This window comes from Mustela erminea, chromosome 13 (genome assembly GCF_009829155.1).
Source record: "Mustela erminea isolate mMusErm1 chromosome 13, mMusErm1.Pri, whole genome shotgun sequence".
NCBI lineage: Eukaryota > Metazoa > Chordata > Mammalia > Carnivora > Mustelidae > Mustela > Mustela erminea.
In genome coordinates, this window is record NC_045626.1 from 24,224,190 (window position 1) to 24,243,622 (window position 19,433).

General features: G+C 51.1%; 1 protein-coding gene across 5 annotated transcripts in view; it reads left to right on the plus strand.

Moving 5' to 3' along the window:
* Positions 1–19,433, plus strand: part of MYO5B (myosin VB) — a 339,234-nt gene that overhangs the window by 291,123 nt on the left and 28,678 nt on the right. For all 5 annotated transcript variants that reach the window (XM_032310014.1, XM_032310013.1, XM_032310011.1 and 2 more), the window contains 6 exons: positions 6,926–7,010; positions 8,195–8,340; positions 9,450–9,569; positions 11,575–11,715; positions 15,145–15,210; positions 18,781–19,020. In XM_032310014.1, coding sequence (XP_032165905.1) covers positions 6,926–7,010; positions 8,195–8,340; positions 9,450–9,569; positions 11,575–11,715; positions 15,145–15,210; positions 18,781–19,020 — 798 coding nt within the window. The remainder of the gene's footprint in view (positions 1–6,925; positions 7,011–8,194; positions 8,341–9,449; positions 9,570–11,574; positions 11,716–15,144; positions 15,211–18,780; positions 19,021–19,433) is intronic.

Sequence of the window (19,433 nt, forward strand, 5' to 3'; positions counted from 1 at the left end):
CTGTAATGTATGGCTCAGAATACCAAAGCTGGGGGCCTCAGGGGCCTGCCTTCATGACTCAAAGCCTTGGAGGGAGACGGAGGGAAGAAAGGAGACTCTGGCACAGTAGAACAAGTCAGAGGGTACATGCCGTTGACCGTGGCTTGTTCCCACAAGTCTCCCCCTTGATCATAAGCGGTTGCAATAAAGTTACTGTTCTGAGACTACCTTCCCAGGAGTGGGGATTTGGGGTCCCACCTAGTGGTGGTGGCCTGCCCAGGCCTGCCTGACTTCTGTGTTCCCGTGCAGAAGGACAATGACTGACTGTAGATGCCCCAAGGAAGGGGGAATGAGGACGGGGAGGGAGCTGGGACGCCTGCGCGGCTGGCCACGTGCCCTGGAAGCCATCTGCGTTTTCAGAGAGTGAGTCCCGGGAAGCAGGCTGGTGGCCTGACGCACGGTGACTCAACCGGGTCACTCAGAGGCTCCGGCCCTGTGCCTCGTTCCTTGGCCGAGGGTGACCAGAGTCCTGCCCTCCGGACATGATGCCAGGTGGAGCTTCACGTGAGGCGGCATCCAGGCGTTCTTTGTTGCGCCACGCCCCTCGTGGTTTCTTCTGAGGGCTGTTTTCAGCATGTGCGTTGAGGAATGGGAAGCTATTCTGAGGATTTGCCAAGCTAACTTAAATGTGCTCATGGGGTGAGCTGTCTTCAGTGAGAGGAAATCAGATATGCTCGAGGAGTGTTTTTTTTTCCCCCAGATTGTGTTTCTCTTGAGTCGTTTGATTAAGCAGCGCCTGCATTCTAGATGTTTTAATCAACCATAAACCCATTCATTTGAGAACAAAACAAAACAAACAAAAACTAAAGGAACCTTTTTTTTCCCAACTGAGGAAAGCACAGGCCCCTTGACTGGAGCTGCAGGCTCCTCGCGGGCTCGGGTGTGTCGGGTGTGACATGCCACCTGGGCCCAGGCTGAGCAGGTGGGTGAGGCTACAGAGCAGCCTGGCTGGGTCTCCGGAGGGACAGGCAGGCCCTGTAAGCTGAGCACGGAGCTGGGGGGCTCGCCCCACACCTGCAGGATAGGAGGCCTTCCCGGAAGAATGAATCACGGGCCAGAGCTAGACAAGGAGGAGAAACCCCCGCAGGAAGGCTGGGGAAGAGAACTCAGCGGGGGGAAAAGGGACACACTTGGGTGGAAACCAGAACCAGGAGAAGCTGGGCCCTGCTCGGGCCATTTTAGGGAGGTGTGTGGAGGAGTTGAGTTTATCCCGAGGACAAAGGGAGTGAAGCATTCTCCAGTTCTCACTTCTGCTCCCCACCCAGCCTCATCCTTTCTCAGCTACCCACCGCCCCCCCACTCCAAACCACACATTAGCACCGCAGCGCCGTGCCGCTCCCAAACCATGGCTACCGTCCCTCTGCCCCACGGCCTCTTTCCACCTAGAGCTCCCTCGGCGCCCTGCAAATCCCGCGTGTCTGATTGAGACAACCTGCAACTCCCGGGGGAACTCCTGGGGCCTCCCTCTGTTCCTTGTGACCTCCGTTCGTCCTAAATCCCCTCGTAGCAGTGGTTCCTTGCCCACCAGGAACCTTCGGCAACGTCCGGAGACCCTTCGGCGGTCACAGCTGGCTTGAGGGCAGGGGAGCCACAGAGTCACCGGACCTGATGGGTAGAGGCCAAGACGCCGCAGAGTGTCTCACAGGACAGCACTCCCTGCCAACAACAAAGATTCTCTAGCCTAACATGTCCATGGTGCCAAGGCTCAGAAACCCCACGGACAGAAGTCTGCCTCGGACCTTCTTGGTTTTCTGCTGCCACACACCTGTCCCTCGCTCCTGCCGAGGGACACGGTCTCAGAAGGCGGCTACCCAGAGTGTTGCTCACTTTGCCTCCCCAGCTCCTGGCACGGAAAGTCATGTCAGGAAGGGTCTGATGGACGAGGGACAGCCTTGCCGTGTGTCCACCCGGGGGGCTAGAACGAGGCTCGGTGCACGGCCGCCCAGATCGGTAAAGGGCGTCGCTCGGAGCCGCTGCTTCTGGAGCCGTCCCTCCCCGGCAGAGGAGGCTGCAGTATCCGCAGACACACACATCAGCTGTGTTCATCACAATAGGCAATAACTGGCTTATGAAGAAGAGTGTGGTGCTGTTAGTTACATGCATCAGTCTTTTTACCAGCCTTTTATCATTGGGAATCCTGGGGTGGGGTTGGGGGGCAGCAGAGCACACCCGTCTCACTGACTCCACGAAAGGGCTCATACTCTGGCTGGTGGGCGTGGGCTCTGTGAGACACCCAGAGCGGGGTTAGGGTGACCCACACTGGGCAGAGCCTCGTTGCTGGAGCTCGGAGCCCTGCATCCGCAGGAGAACTCATGCTAGAAACCGAGTCCATCTGAACGAAGAGAGAATAAAAAGCAGCAACACTGTGTGGCAGAGAAGGGACAGTTTCCTGGAACAGAGTTTTTAGCCACCTGTTGAAGGACGTTGAAAACTCTGAAATTGGGAGGCTCTGGATTGTGTAAAAAGACTGTCGATGAAGTAAGTACTTGGAGCTTTTTGTAAGCCTCCAAAGATGCTGTGCATCTGCAGTTCTCTCTCTGCAGCCGTGGACGCCAGCCGTCTGCGGATCCGTCCGTCCCCCAGAGTAGCAGACGCACCTGAGACAGTTGCTGCCTTCCGAGCCGCCACGGAGGTGGGAGGTCAGGGGACCCCACTCCTGGACTCCAGCCTTGTTGAAATTCTCTCCTGACCCTTCCCACACCATGCTGAGCATTGCAGGGGAGGTGGGGGGCGAAGCTGTCCTCTTACCTCACCTCCAGGCTCCTTAAGCTGAACTTCATAGCTGGGGGGAAGGGAGGGTAGCATTTACTCATGAATCGTTGAAATTCAGACATCAGGAAGGTTTCTGCCCCTTAGCCAGAATCCCTGGGACCTCCTTTCTTGCTTTTACTGCCACAGGGCTCTGGCAGAGTCTGAAAGGTGTTTCTCTGATGGGGATGCAGGTGGGTCCATCAGGGACCTCTCTCCTAGACAACAGTCCCTGGAGGTCACCCTCTAGGCTCAGCTACAGTGAACATGGTGTTGTGCCAAGGATATCTTTCTACACAGGCTGGGAGGAGTCCTAACCTCTCCCCCTACCCCCGCCACCACCGGTAGATCATGAAATGTACCAAACATGGCAGAGGCGAGGACTTGAACCGGGGAAGAAGTCATTCATTGCATCACTCACCAGTCTTGGGGCTGTGTGTGGAGAAGCTGGTCCCTCAGAGGCTGTCTGATACTCCTCGTTTCATCTCCCGTCATGCTGAGCACAGGGGACTGTGCTCAGTGGATTGGCTTATTTGTGGAACAATTTTTAGTAGCTTTATTGAATATAATTCACAACCCGTTGTTTACCCATTTAAAGTGTACGATTTAGTATTTTTAAAATAGTTTTACAACTATTGCAGAGTCTAATTTTAGAATATTTTTATCCCCCCCCCCCAAAAAAACCTCTGTATCCATTAACAGTCACACCCTCTTCAACCCCCTCACTCCCCACCCCAGCCTTAGACAACTGCTCATCTTCTGTCTCTATGGATCTGCCTGTCCTGGACATTTCATATAAATTGCATATAAATGGAATCATACCATATGTGACTTTTGTGACTGGCCTTGTTCACTGAGCATCATGTTTTCAGGATTAATCTGTGTTGTAGCATGGACCAGTACTTTATTTTTCTTTCTTTATTTTTTAAAAAAGATTTTATTTGACACAGAGAGATCGATAGTGAAGGAGGGGGAGAGCAGGGGGAGTGGGAGAGAGCAGAGAGCCCGACTGCGATTGCAGGGCTTAATCCCAGGACCCCAGGATCAAGACCTGAGCCAAAGGCAGACGCTTAACGACCAAGCCACCCAGGTGCGCCTTTATTTCTCTTTATTGCTAAAAAGTATTTCATCACCGGGACCCGCCATAGTTTGTTCACTGGTTCATTGATGGACATTTGAACTGTTTCCGCTCTTTGGCCCTCTGGAATAATGCTCCTGCAGCCATCGGTGTACATGTTCTTGTGTGGACAGGGGTTTTCCTTCCTCCTGGAAACCTAGGAATGGAATGGTTGGTCTTACTAGAGTTAAAATGCAACTTTGGAGGAGCTTTCAACGCTGCTGCACTGGTTCCTATTGCCTCGGGGGAGACGAGAATTCCGGTTTCTCCACATCCTCACCAACACATGTGATTCTCTTTTAGTATCCTAACATCATGGTATACGTGAGGTGATAAATCATTGTGACCTTGGTTTGCCTTTCCCTCATGACGTTGAACATTTTTGTCGCGTGCTTATTGACCACATAAGTGTCTATTCAATTTTCCCCCCATTTTTTGATTGGATTTCTTTTTCTCTGTTGAGTTGTAAATACTCTGTATATTCAGGGTCCAAGTCCCACCTCAGATAAATAATTTACAAATATCTACTCTCATACTTGGGTTGCCCTTTGCCTTTGATAGTATCCTTTGAAGCATGGAAGTTCCCAATTGGGATGAAGTCCAACTTAAATGTTTTTTTTCTTTGGTTGCTTATGCGTTTGGCATTGTATTAAGAAACCATTGACTAATCCCAGGTCACAGGGGTTTGCTTCTATATTCTCTGCCAAGAGTTTTATAGTTTTAACCCTTACATTTAGGTCTTTGATACAATGTCAGCTTGTTTTTGTATATAGTGTGAGGTAGGAGTCCAATTTTGTTTTGTGTGTGGACATCCAGTTGTCCTAGCCGTTTGTTGAGAAGACTATTCTCTCCTCATTGAACTGTTTTTCTTCTTCAGTTGCCTATCTAGAATCTCTAGCACAGCGTTGACTGGTTTCGTCGAGAGCAAGCATCCTCGTGTTTGTCCTGACCATGGATGCAAAAGGCAGTCTGTGTTTCACCATAAAGTCTAATGTCATGGGTTTCTTCAGATGCCCTTTCCATGTCCATGTCACAGAGGGGGGGCCGCGGTGTGGAGAGGCAGTGCTCTGTGGCTGAGAAGCTCCTGGTCTTTGCTATTGGCCAGAGCTGCTGTGCTTTGATGGTGGTGTGATCACAGGGTTCTTTTTTCTGCTGACTTGGCAGTGGTTCAGAGGACCTCCAGGGAAGTGGGACTCAAATCTGGATGCCTGAAATAAGGGCACGTGTTCCTCCTCCTCTTCCCGTCCAGTTTCTGCAGCACTCACCTCCTTGCCTCTGTCATGAAGGCAGGGATGCAATCTTGGTGGGGAAAACAACTCGGTGCCCTTTTGCAAAGTGGGTCCCTGGGTGGGGTCCTGAGAGAAAATGCAGAAGTGGCGCCATTGCACTTGAACGCCCATGGTACCAAAGAGATGGACCCCTTTCCCCTTCTCCTGAATGACAACTAATAATTTCTAGTTCTCCTGGAACACATCTGCATTGTTCCATTTTTAAATCTATACAAATATTTGCCCCGATCCTGAATAGCCACAAATTTTCATTTTTTAAAAAGCTTGCCACACGTGGTTTTAATTCTTCATTCTATGAGCAGATGAGGATTTTTCTTTAAATTACTATCTTCTTCCTGTGCCATTTTCAATACTATTCACTTCATGCTTCCTTTGGGGGTCTCAAGAAGAAGATAAACACTAGAGCTCCCTTTCCTTCTGCAGCACCCAGGTTGTGTGCTGGCCCCATGAGACAGGCAAGGGCAAGTGGGATGAAGGCCAGAGATGATGCGTCATTGCGAGCTCTGGGCTCTCCTGACACTCAGACTTGAGAGCTCAAAATTTACCAAGACAAGCAATCAAACACAGGAGGTGAAAGCCTATTATCGTCAGTTCCTGCACACGGCATGTGAGCGTGGTGCTGACTTTTCATGAGGTTTGTGTGGGCCCTGGAAGACCATAAAGAGTGGGGAGCTCATCTGTCTTGTTGTAATGGGATTTTTCTTTCGGTCTGTTTTTCCCCTCAAAATGAAAGCAGTTTTGTCTGACTTGATTTTCTTTTTCATTTAAATTCAATTAGCCAGCATGTAGTACATCATTAGTTTTAGATGTGATGTTCAGTAATTTCATCAGTTGTGTATAACATCCAGTGCTCATCCCATCACGTGCCCTCCATCATGCCCATCCCTCAGTTACCCTGTCCCCCCAACCATCTCCCCGCTCTGTAACCCTCAGTTTGTTTCCCAGAGTCAAGAGTCTCTCATGGTTTGTCTCCCTCTCTGATTGCTTCTCATTCAGGTTTCCCTCCCTTCCCTGAGATCCTCTGTGTTATTCCTTATATTCTACATGTGAATGAGACCATATGATAACTGTGTTTCTCTGCTTGACTTATTTCACTTAGCACAATCCCCTCCAGTTCCATCCATGTCGATGCAAATGGTGGGGATTCATCCTTTCTGACCGCTGAGTAATATTCCATTGTGTATATGGACCACATCTTTATCCATTCATCTGTTGAAGGACATCTCGGCTCCTTCCACAGTTTGGCTATTGTGGACACTGCTGCTATGAACATTGGGGTGCAGGTGTCCCTTCTTTTCACTACATTTGTATCTTTGGGGTAAATACCCGGTAGTGCAATTGCTGGGACATAGGGTAGCTCTGTTTTTAAGGTCTTGAGGAACTCCACAGTGTTTTCCAGAGTGGCTGCACCAGCTTGCATTCCCACCAACAATGTAGGAGGGTTCCCCTTTCTCCACATCCGTGCCAACATTTGTTGTTTCCTGCCTTGATAAATTTAGCCATTCTAACTGGTGTAGGGTGGCATTTCATTGTGGTTTTGATTTGTATTTCCCTGAGGACAAGTGATATGGAGCATTTTTTCATGTGTCTGTTGGCCGTTTATATCAGCTGACTTGATTTTCTTAAAAAGAGCATTTGGACATACCAGGTGAACTTCAGACCTCTCAAAAGGAGCCTTTCCTTTGCCCAGCTGCACAGCGAAAACATTTTCTCCTGTTGCTCTCCCTTTCAGCAAGTTGCAGTCCTGGAGCAAGAAAACGCTCTCTTAAAAGATGAGAAAGAACAGCTTAACAACCAAATCCTGTGCCAAGTGAAAGGTAAGTGCAAAGTGCTTGATTTTTCATTTCGGAGTTCAGTTTCTTTTCCACACTGATTTTTCCCCCAAAGACTCCTAGCAAGGACACGGAGAAGATGGTGCACTGGAGGAAAGGCTTTAATGCATATGAAAGAAGGGTGGTCTTCATGACGCTGCCATGACTCTTGGATTCAAGAGTTGAATGCAGTGAAATGCGCACATAATGGACGAAGTAGTGCATGGGCTTTGGAGCCCAGGGGACCTGCACTCGAAGAATGACTACCATATGTGACTGCCTGGCTTTGAGCAAGTCCCTTAATAGCTGCAGTCTTCTGCTTCTTCATCTGCGAAATGGACATAAAAGTACAGACCTCAGACGTCTGAAGCACTTAGCTTGATGCTTGACCCATAATGAGCACCTAAAGCTCATTACTGCTTATTTTAACTATAACATCCATAATGCATGTTGTGATTTCTTCTGTTAATGTTGCTGAAAGAGAAATCAGGGGTCTCACCCCAGCAAACCTTACACCACCATTGACCCCCATGGGCCATCTGGCCTAAGAGAAATGGGGAGTTTCCGCAGACCCCAGTCCTTGCCTGGCTCAGTGGGTTCCTTAAGCAAGTCACCCACCTTCTCCCATCCTTAGGTCTGTCCCCCACCCGAACCCTGAGATCTCCTTGAAAACTTAAACTTTTCAATTTCCCTTTTAAAATGATTTCTTTCTACTGGTATAAATAATAAATTTGGGTGGGGGGAAAGCCCCTCTATGTGATCTATTTGCCTTCTCTTCTTCAGTCTCTCTACACTTCAAGAACACGGAAGATCAGGAATGGGGACAAAACTGGGGAACAAAGCCTGGGTTCTCCCAGGGACAGCGCTAGCCGCTGCCGGGACCGTGGTCCCAGGAGAGAAGCTGGTGTTAAGTGAAGGGATGTCATGTAGGTTGTCTGCTTCTCCTGCACTTTCCTGAAAGCAGGGTGGGCTCTCCCCTTCTCTGAAGACTTACGCCACCAGAAGCAGCAGCCCTTTGCTCTACGGTGGGTGAGGTTGCTGGATAAAGGCATCAGGGGTCCATAAAAGGAGCTAGCTCATCATGAGCAGCCTTTTAAAAAGAGATGAATCAGAAAGCACGAGTCAATCAATACGTGTGAGAGGAACCCGTTCAGAAAGCCAAACTGCAGCTTAGTGTGCTTGCTTTCCAGATGAATTTGCCCAAAACTCTGTCAAGGAGAATCTGATGAAGAGAGAGCTGGAGGAGGAGCGCTCCCGGTACCAGAACCTCGTGAAGGAATATTCGCGGCTGGAGCAGAGATATGACAACCTCCGGGATGAGATGAGCATCATCAAGGCAAGGAGGGCAGTCCTGGCCCCGGTCCCAGCCCCAAGCCGGCCCCACTTCTGACACTGCACGCCATTCTTGCGCAGTCTGGCCCCCACACTGCCGTCGGGCCACCACGCTGCCCCTGTCCTTGCCCTTCCTGCTGAGAGTTGCCATGCATGGAAGTAACGGGGCCGGGTGATCCTTCCCAGGGATGGCTCCTTTCCCAGCTTTGCGGTCTTATTGAGTTCTCAGGAGCCTAAGGAAAATCCTACCTAGGTGTATGCTGTCTTGTTCCCTGTTCTGGGGAATTCCTGAGTTGAAACAGTGACGGTGTGGGGGCGAGTTCTGACCTCTGCGTCCGTGGTGTGTACTGCAGAGAGACCCCCAGGGTCTGATTATTTTTCCCAATCTTAGATGAAACGCAGTAGATGTAGAAATGTCCTATTTCAGGATTTATCATTCTTTTTTACCTCACGTAAACATTCCTTCCAAAAATGCGTCTTCAGACAAGATTGATAAGTTAATTGCATAGAAACCAGGAAGAGAAACTAAATAGGAACATATATAAATACAGAATTTTCTGACCAAGATCAGTTTTTACTCTCAAAGCCAAATCATATGCAAGGGGGGAAAAAGTATTTTTAAATGAACAGTATAAATGGTAACCTCTATTTCTAATATGCTTACTATTTTCATAAAATTGGGGGAGCACAAGTTGCAGTATGAGCCAGTTGGGGGCAGGTCTATAACATTCTTTTCCGGGGCGGGGGGTGGGGACCGATGACAGGACGGTGTGTTTGCACTTTCAGGGCAAGACCAGGAGATATGGGTTGTTTCCACAGGACCTTCAGAGAAATCGGCCAGTGTCAGGGATTTGGATGTCATGAGCAGACTCATTAGGGAGTTCCGTCCTGCCACGGGGTTCCCTTGTCATGGTCATTTTGTTGGCTAGATGGACGTCAGTGAAGTTTGTGTGGGAATAGCTCCATGTGGCCATTGTTCCCAGAAACAGGGATACCTGCTCTTGTTGGCAAATAAGGCAAAAGTCCAATTCTAGGATCTACTGGCCTTTGAAAAGGAACCGTTCTCATTAACATTCGTTCGTTATGAGCACTCCCATTTTTCTCCTTCAACAGCAAACCCCAGGCCACAGGCGGAACCCATCAAACCAAAGTAGCTTAGAGTCTGACTCCAATTACCCCTCCATCTCCACATCTGAGGTCGGAGACACAGAGGACGCCCTTCAGCAGGTGGAGGTGAGTAAGGCAGGACAGTGGCTGCTCTGGGAGGGGGTGGGGGGCGGGGGGCGGGGGGCGGGGGGCGGGGGGAGGCAAAGTTGGAGGTTTACCAGCTGTACGGGGACTTCCTCTGCTGCTGGCTGGGGCTTCTTCCTGATGGAGGCGTCACTTGGCCTGTAGTGCATTTACAGGACCCTGGAGTTAATATTTACTCTGAAAAGGGATACATTACTGTTCACCTTACCCACTATCCAGGAAGAAAGAAAGAAGGTACATCCCTGGTTGTCACTCTTATAAAACTGAGAACCCGTGGCAGAGCGGCAAAGCGGCTGGCTTAAGAAGGAACAGCTTTGGGGCACTTGGGGGGCTCAGTCAGTTAAGCGTCTGACTCCTGATTTCAGCTCGGGTCATGATCTCAGCGTTGTGAGATCAAGCCCCATGTCTGGCTCCGTGCCGGGCGTGGAGTCTGCTTGAGGTTCTCTCTCTCTCCTCTCCTTGTGCGCCTCTCTGTCTCTCTCAAATTAAAAAAAGAGAAGAAGGAATAGCATAGTTGTTAAAATAGAGATTATCTTCCCTATTTAGTATCATAGCACATACAGAATATCCACACATATGCAAGAATTTTTTTTTTTCTCTGACCGAGAAGCGGATCAAACTCAGAGAAGAATTATTTGGACTATTTGGAGCCACACGTTTGCTGAGTGACTACATCTTTGTCTAAATACGGTGCAACTCGCTGGCCTTGGTGACCTGTGTGTGGTTTTGTCAGGGGTGCATAGACACAATTTTTCCTCTGGCATTTGAAGAGAAGAGAATCCACAAGCAGATGAGACCTTACAGAGCACACGGGAGAGCTGGAGGAGAGACAGTCACGAACGCGAATGTGCTCTGAGCACGTCTTGGTGCCACGCACCGCGGGTGAGCCCTGGAGAAGGAGCAGTCACCGAGCCAGAGACGGCCCCTCTTGGGGCTTGTCGGGTGCAGAGTCAGGGGACAGTCAGGTGGTAGGGGAAGTTTGGACTATAATTGCGGGTACGTGTGATGCATATGATGAGAGACGGCGGGTGACAGAGGAAAGGTGGGGAGGATGGAAAAGGGGCCCCTGGGACAAGAAGGCGGTCTGTCTGACAGGCTGCTGGCCATGAATGCCTGGCAAGTGCCTAAGCATGCTCACTGGGGCCCCTGGTTCTACCATTGCGATCGCCTAAGTCTGGGTCCCAGAGGCTTCGGCCACTTGAGCTCCAGACGGGCTGCCCAGGTGTACGTGTGGCCTTTTCTGGGTAGACATAAGGGCTTCCGTCGGTGGACTTCACTCTTCAGGGAGACTGAGGCTGGTTCCTGGGATGAGCCAGAGCGGTGAGCTCCGTGCGCTCCTGACATGCGTGTGGAACGACTTCTGTTGTCCCCCGTGTGGGCACGTGGACTTTAAATGTCCACATGGATATGCTCGTGCAGACACACCTGCACACAATAGAACCCAGGGGGCAAAGCCAGGCCTGAATTGAAAAGGTGGATATCTGGGAAACTAACGCTCTACAGTCTGTGGAAGAAACAGGTCCAGTGGCCGGGCAGCGTTGGTTCTGTCTCAAGGTTTCATCAAGTGGAGTGTAGACAACACATTTGCAGGGACAAGTAACCGCATCGGTTCTTGGTCAGGGAGCATTAAAGCCTGCATTTTACCGTTTCTCTGGTATGAGACTGTTTCCATAAGCGAGCTCTTTTAACTTCCAAATAAAATGGCTGTGTCTTTATCTATTCTGGGAATGTATGAGCGGTTATCTTAAGTGGCTCTCACAGGAATATAAATGGCCAAGACTCAGATGTTATCGAGACAGAAAATGAGCCTGGAGTGCCAACTTTACTAGGAGAACTGATGGTTGGTTGGCACTGGCTTTGCCTCTGGGGCGTGGATTGATGTCTGGGCGGAGAGGCAAGAGAGGCAGCTCAGAGAGGCAGGCTGCATGTCCCCTAAGGCACTGGTGCTATTGTAACCTCTTTCCCGGCTCCCTGTGTTCCCCCGAAGGACATTGGCCTGGAAAAGGCAGCCATGGACATGACGGTCTTCCTGAAGCTGCAGAAGAGAGTGCGGGAGCTTGAGCAGGAACGGAAGAAGCTGCAGGTGCAGCTGGAGAAGAGAGAGCAGCTGGACGGCAGGAAGGTGCAGGTGCGTGCGGGGGCGGCAAGCCTGCAGGGCGGCCCCACGTCCTCCCAGAGCTCAGGCTGTGACCGCTGGGGTCCTGTGGGTGTTGGGGAGCAGGGAAGGGCTGCTTCTCCTGCTGATGTCCTGTTGAATTTCTCTGCCTGCCGGTGCCCCCACACCACCCCAGGTGGACAGGAGGAGGCTCTGCCAAGTACCCCAGGGCAAGGGATTTTCAGAGGCAAAGTGGCTGGGGAGGTACTGTGGCCTTGGCCCCTATTCGCCAAGAGGACTGGAATGTGTGACTCAAGTATAAATATAAGCCACAGTTGAATTTTAGCAGAGAAGAGTGATCGCCCCTTATGTGGAGTCTGACGTGGACTGGAGTTTAGCCCCACTCGGGTGGGGAAGCCCAGGTTGGCAGTCGCTCACCCTGCTGTCCCATGATTGCCCCCTGGCCTCAGCCCGGATGATCATCCATATCTTGCGTCTCGAAAGGGTATTGCCTGAACCCTTAGAGTCCCCGGATCTAGTCTCCTCTCTGTCCGGGACCTGCTCGGCCCCTGCTCAGCACGCAGTGCTGGGCTCATAGCAGGTTTTCAAAATGCTTATGAAAGGAGAGGACACAAAATATGTCAGAAAACTCCCTAGCCATCGAGGAATTTGTGATCCAGGTTGGAAGGACCAGGCATAGCATGGGTGAAAAAGAAAGAACAACATCGGAAGCGCTCAAACCCATGCAAGGTTGGGTGTGGACTGGTGCTGTGGGAGTGGACGGAGCCCATGGAAGTGAGCAGTGATACGGAGGGAGGAGCCGCACGAGTCTTGGGAAGTAGAAGGACCCGTTCTGATGGGGCGGAAGACGGGTTCTGACATGGGTCATGTCATTAGCTGACCTCCTGGTGGCTTTGTCAGAGGCCTGTGCTCTGTTCTTAGGCCTGATTTTCCCGTTATGGGGTTTGACCCTCTTCCCGCATCTCAGCCCTGCCCCCGCTCCTACCTCTGCACCCTTTCTCCTTTTGGTAACACCTGGCTTCCTTTCCCTTCAGATGTAATACAGACCTTGGTCTGTATCGCTAGCGTGTTCTTGGGTGTTCTGAACACTGAGTGGGGAGGTGAATCTTGTGGTGGACTTGAGTCTCTAAGGTCGATTAGCTTCCTAATGGAGAGTAAAAGGTTTAGGTTTACCAATGACTCAGTCCGTTAGAAGAGAAGCTGCCCTGACAGGCCGCACAAGTCAGATGTTTGAAAAGCCACATCGACGACACCAGACAGTGCCTGACCTCAAAGTCCCCGGCCCACCCAGCTATCCCCGGACTTTCAACCATCACAGAAATGCCAAATAATTCTAAAATCTTGGCTTTAGGATTTTTCTTTGATACCAAATTAAAAAAAAAAAATCCATTTCTTTGAAAGCAATCACTGAACTAGAGTTAGAACATAGGCTTGCCACCCAGCCCTGGATGTAAATTGAGGGTCTTCCTTTAAGGAGAAGGATCTTATTTTTGAGAGTTTAGTAAGAAAGGCAAGAGTGGAGCAGGGGGTGGAAGTTCTGGAATCCCTCTAGAGCACCTTGAAACTGAACTTGCCAAGATCATGTTCTTGGATCTGCCTTTGGTTGCAAGAGGGATCCTAAGCCACTAGGTCTTTTCCCTGGAGAGACGTGTGTCAACTCTTGTCACCGTGGGGTGGCCTCTTGAGAGAGGCCATGCTGTGGAGGAGGAGGGACAGAGATGTCTATAACCTGTGCCATCAGCGTGGGAGTGATAGCCTGCTGTGAGGAGGGGGCCTCTGTGACCACTGGGCTGCCCCTGTATTGGGCTTCCCGTCCATCCAGCTCCCTTTCCCCAGGCCTGACACAGTCACCTTTGCCACCAGGGTGATCCCAACAGGCCACCCATTTAGAAACATAACTGCCAATCCACCTTAACGCCTCCCCCCAGACTGCAAACGATCTCCATGTTCCCAGAACCAAACTCACTCCACAGTGATCCATGGCCACGCGTCACACCCCCACTCCATGGAACGCAAGTGCAGGCCTCTTACTGGGCAGCCTGTGAGGAGCAGACCCAGACCAGTGCTGAGGCAGGAGGCCAGGCAGAGACTGGTACCCTGGACAGCGGCTTTCCCAGGTTGCGGGGGCAGGGAGTCCAGTGGTCAGCGCCACAAGCCTGAGTCTGGGAGCATCCTCGGGAGGTGCTCGGCGTGCTCTGCTTGGGCCCTCTACCTGGGTGCACCTGATCCACGCATGGCTGGTGATGGCCTTAGGCTGGACCTAAGGCTGCTAACGTGCAGATAGTCCAGTGAAGCACTGTCAGGTTTTAGCTCCCAAACCTATCTTATTTACGGACCGTCACCTGCTGCTTGAAATCGCCCTGAGCGCCCCTTTTATGAGGGTGTTCCTGCCCCTTCTCATTGACAGTTCAAGTCCAATAGCTGCCAAATAACCATAGGAGTCCTGGGTTCCTTGAGTCCTGATGGGCTAGCATTCCGGGTGCCACTGTCCACATCTTTCGGAACTTAGTGTCAGGCAGCATTTGAGCGCTGTAGGGGCCAGCTACTGGACCCCCTCCTGGAGGGGGACATGGAGGCAGCAGCTGGGAAAACAGATCACACCTGTGCACACACCCAAAACACCCCAAAGAAACTCCTGAATCTCATTAATAAGGACAAAATTATTGATTAAACTTCTTATTAAGTACATACGTGTTATGGTGCTGGTTTCCTCTGCTGCTGGAACAAAGTCGCACAAACTGGATGGCTCAAAACAACAGAACTTTCTTTTCTCATGCTTCTCGAGGCCAGAAGTCAAAAATGAAGGTTTCAGCAGAGCCATACTGTCTTAAAGGCCTTGGGGGAGAATCTGTTCCATGCCTCTCTCTCTGAGCATTTGGTGTTGCTGGAAACCCTGGGTATGCCTCAGCTCCAGTTCCTTGACTTGGCGCCGTATGACTCCTGTCTCTGCCTCCATCTTCAGGCGGCACTCCTCCCTGCGTGCGTTGGGCGTGTGTGCGCTCATGTGTACGTCCTCTCTCTTCCTGTGAGGACGCTTTCGTGCCCGTCCTAATGACCTCATCTTGATTTGATTTGATCTGCAACGACCCTGTTTTAAATCACGTTACGGTCACAGGGACCAGGAGTTAGGACTTCAACGTCTCTTTTGTGGGGACATAATTCGACCCACAACAGAGCGTATACATGTTTGTATACATGAGGATCCCATGAATAAAGTCATGGAGGGGGTGAGGGCCGGCAGAGGGGTCATCTGTGGAGAGCTTCCTGGTGGCCTGGAGCTGTAAGCTGTGTTTTAAAGGTGGGAAGGAGGTGGTCCTGCTGGGTGGCAGGGGCAGCGGGTATGGACACTTGTGCAAACAAGCTCGGGGACCAGGGGTGGAAACACGCCTGCGGAACCCTGCATGTGGTCCGGGCTCACCTGCTGTCTCCTCATCTGTGCAGGGGGAGCAAGCGAAGAATGACCTAGACTTGGACCAGGATGCAGATCTAGCCTACAATAGTCTGAAGGTAAGACTGTTGGCACAGGAGATCCTCGAACTCTCCCCTGCGGGGAGGATGGATGACAGTCTGTTCTCGAGTGGAGCCATCAGCACACCAGGCCCCCTTGGGTCTCTTCCTCTCAGAAATGGAGGAAATGTGTATTCACCACAAGCAGCTATAGTCTGTGCTCATAGGAAACACCAACGAGGGGTTGGCTTCCTAGAGTTAGAACAGACCCCACTGGTTAGGGGCTCGGTCCCACAAGACAGCCACCGCTTCAGATGCCAATCAGATGGGTGGGTCCCCAGGTGACCCACACTTCTGTCTAACTTGGCTACAAATCAGAGGATCCCATAATCCCCTTCCCAAGTTTGACCATATGTGAGGACAGCCCACAGAACTCAGGAGAGCATTTTATGTACCATTATTGGTTGATTATAAAGGATACAACTCAGCTACAGCCGAACAGAAGAGATGCAAGGTGTATGAGAAGGGGCACAGAGCTCACAGGCCATCTCCAGGCGCGTACCCCACACCCCACCAGCTCCCTATGCTCGCCAACCCGAAGCCCTCCGAATTCCTTACTCAGGGTTCTGTGGAGGTTCCATTACACAGCCACCAGTGATAAAATTATTGGCCTTGGGTGTTTAGCTAGATCTCCAGCCCTCCTCTTTCCCTTTCAGGGTGTTGGTTGGGGTGGGGTGGTAAGCTGCAGTGCTCTCAGGGCTGGTTCCCCTGGTGGCTGGCATCAACTCGGTGGGGCTGAAAGGGGCTTGTTAGGACTTAGAAGAAATGCCAAGGATTTTAGCATCCCTGAGTCCGGAACCAGGCCCTGAGATCAAATATAATGAAAGCTGTTCCTCTCATCTCTATCAGTAAGAACCACAAGAGTTTTTGAAGCTCTGGGCCAGGAACCAGGGCCAGAACCACATATGTATTTGTTATGTCACATAAGTCTTTACCTACCTGATAGAGTTCCAGTTGAAGTCGTAGGTGACCAGTGGGATGAATTCACTTTGAAAAATGATCTAGACCTGCATGGAGAGATGCCCCGTGCTCCCAGAGCTGGCCTGATGAGAGCTGGGAGGTCAGCGAGTGGAAGGTCCTAGGGCAAGCAGGCCTATGTTGACTACAGTGATGGAGGACTAGGCTCTGGGGCTGGGAGGGAATGTACAGAAAAGAGTCATCAGAGCACTCCCCCACCCCCCCTCCCATTCCCAGAGACTTGGGAATTGGGAATTTATCCATTCTGCTGTGGTCAGTCTGGCTGCACTCATAGGACCATGGAAATCTCTGGCAACAGCTTCATTGCCCCAGGAGAACAGCCCAGAATCGTGCCCATGGCTTTTTGAACAACAGGAGCCACAGAAGTGTGGGGGCTTTCTTTTCTGAATTATTGATAGGACCTATTTTTCTCATGTGATACTTAAAAGCTTCAGAGCACTGCGGGGGTGTTGGTGGTAGATGCCTGCGGTATGGGCCTTCCGCACACCATTCTTCCACAGCCGTCCCCAAGCGTGCGAACTTGTTAGGCTGCGTTAGAACCGGTAAGACAGTCTAGCCCAGTTGGTCTCCAGGAGTGGTCTAGGAACAGCATCACTGCAGACATGCTAGAAAGGCAAATGCCCAGCCCAGCCCTGCCATATCCATTGGTTTTCACCTGCCCTTGTGAGGTTTCTGTTACCCACACCACCCTGAGAACCACGGCTCTACTCCAGCACAGAGTGCTGCTCGCAGGGCTCCCAATCTGCTCAAAAGCTCCCCCTTCTCTCAGCTGCCCCCTGAGGAAGGTGCTCCCTCGGGTCCTGTAGGCTGCATCGCACTGCCAGCACAGGGCTGGGCTCACGGAGACCTCAACAAATACTTGTCCCAAACTCCTGAAGCTCCATGACCCCTCTGCTCTGTTATGCTCTGTTAGGCCAGGGTTCTGAGGTAACAAGACCTGGTTTTGCCTTCGTTGTCTCTGGTGAGACTGGGCTCAACCTGTGCCCTTTGTCCCAGAGGCTGGCCCTGGGGACCCATGGGTTTGCAAGAGACCAATGCTGGGGAGGCTGGCTGCAAAGTTTCTCACTTAACAGACCCAGACCTTGAGGGAAAGGAAGAAAAATGGGGCTTTTTGCCAACCCATATCTAGCGGGCCGCTGCTTTCCGAGGGCATGGAGGGCGGGAAGTCAACCGTGCCCTCTCAGAGTGTAGACTTGGCCTGAGCAGAGGTCTGAGCAGATGGCGAGTCTACACACCTGGCCACTGAGCCATCTTTTCTGACCTAATCCTCAGCAAACCAGATTTGAAAAACCTGCCCACAAGTGCACGGGGGGGAGATGAGGCAACTGCAGGAGGACCCACCCCCCACCAATGAGTAGTGGTTTTTGCTGATACTCTGAATTCCCTCTACCAGAGTTTTAGAAATGGTCCCGATCCTTCTCTAGTGCATGAAGGGGCTAGAAGCACACCATTTGGGTACTGGGCTCCAGGCTTAGACATCCCCCGCTGCGGATGAGAGGGACTGGAGGGGTCCGCAGGCCCACCACTCCTGCGGAGCATTGCTCAAGGAGGCCTGATGTGATGTAGCGGGGCTGGAAGGTGAGACTCCCTGGACCAGGCATCGGGAATCCTGGGTGCTAGTCCTGGCAGGGCCTCTAAATTTATTGTGAGCCTTCTCAGCTCTGTTCTCTTGCCCTCGTTCAGAAAACAAAGACATTGTTTGTTTATATGGTCTCCTAGTTCTGGGGTCCTGTGGCTTCTGTAATCTGCAGCCAGTCCCCCACTTAGCCACTTTTTGGGGGCCGGCAGTTGGGGTTGGGAAATTTTGAATCCCATATACAGCAAGACCTTAAAAGCATTATATGTGTGATTATCAAACTATATATGGTCTGACTTTGTCCAACACCAAGTTAAATGTTATGCCCAGAAAACGCAAAATACATCCTAAAGTTGAATTTCAGTGGTATTTTTTACTCTATACACAAGTGGTTTTTCTTCCACTGGCATTGACTGTTGTTGGCTTTCCATGTGACCCAACCAACAAAAGAGTATTCCTGGTATACTCCAAAATATACTCCAAAACTTTAGTCCACGTGGTGCTCCTTAGAATGGGGGCGGGGGAGGCGGCGCAGAGAGGTGGACAGTGATCTCTTGAGCGATAAGTTTAGGAAATCCTGCAGTCTATATGCTCTCTGGAAAGTCACCAAGTGCATTAGTGTATTAAGGTTCTAGGAAGTCCAGTGTTAAAAGCATGTTCTGTAAAATTAAGCTGACATTTCCACGAGGATAGGTAGGGGTTTCATGGCCAAGTACATTTAGAAATATGAACACTGTCAGTCACTTCAGGGAATGCTATCATAGAGGCCTCGTGTGCGATGCTTCACGCCAGTAACTTAGGGCTGTGGATTCAAATCCAGTTTTAACTACTGGCCTTTCGCCAGTCATAACATTTACAGTGCGTGTTCTTGTTAAAACCAGAAGGCTGCTGTTCGCTTCTTGGGATTCAGGGCAGGTTGGTTAAGGAAGGTGGAGGGGGAAGATGGCATGGGGAGACCCTCACCCCCAACCGAGGTCCAGGGAGAAAGGGAGTGTGTCACTTGGGCTGTCTTCCAGAGGCAAGAGCTGGAGTCGGAGAACAAGAAGCTGAAGAATGACCTGAACGAGCTGAGGAAGGCAGTGGCCGACCAAGCCACCCAGAACAACTCCACCCACGGCTCCCCAGACAGCTACCACCTGCTGCTGAACCAGCTCAAGCTGGCCAACGAGGAGCTGGAGGTTCGCAAGGAGGAGGTGCTCATCCTGAGGACCCAGATCGTCAGTGCCGACCAGCGCCGACTTGCCGGCAAGAGCACGGTAACAATCTGGCAGCCCCCCGCTGGGCTGGTGAGGGGGTTACCCTCGGTGGTAATACAGGCGGAGTTTTTCTTACATATCTTTACCCATGAGAACCTTAAACCTAAAAGAGCAAACTCTCCTGCTCTAGGGGTCTCTCCCCTAAGGGCAAAGCAGGATACTTTCTGCCCTTTCAGCGTGACCTTTCATGGCTGACTTTGCTGGAAATTTCTGGAATCTTCTGAAGTTACTCAGTATGAATAGGTTCAAAAAGAACAAGGCAGAGAATTAGAGAAGCAAGAGCCATGGCCTGAGCAGCCCCCTTGGCCTTGTTTTTCACCTCATGCTTTGCCCCTTGCTGTTTACCTTGATTCTGAGGTAGAGAAATTCTTTCCTCTCAGCCCTCCCCTGTGGGGCAAGTCCGGCTTAGGATT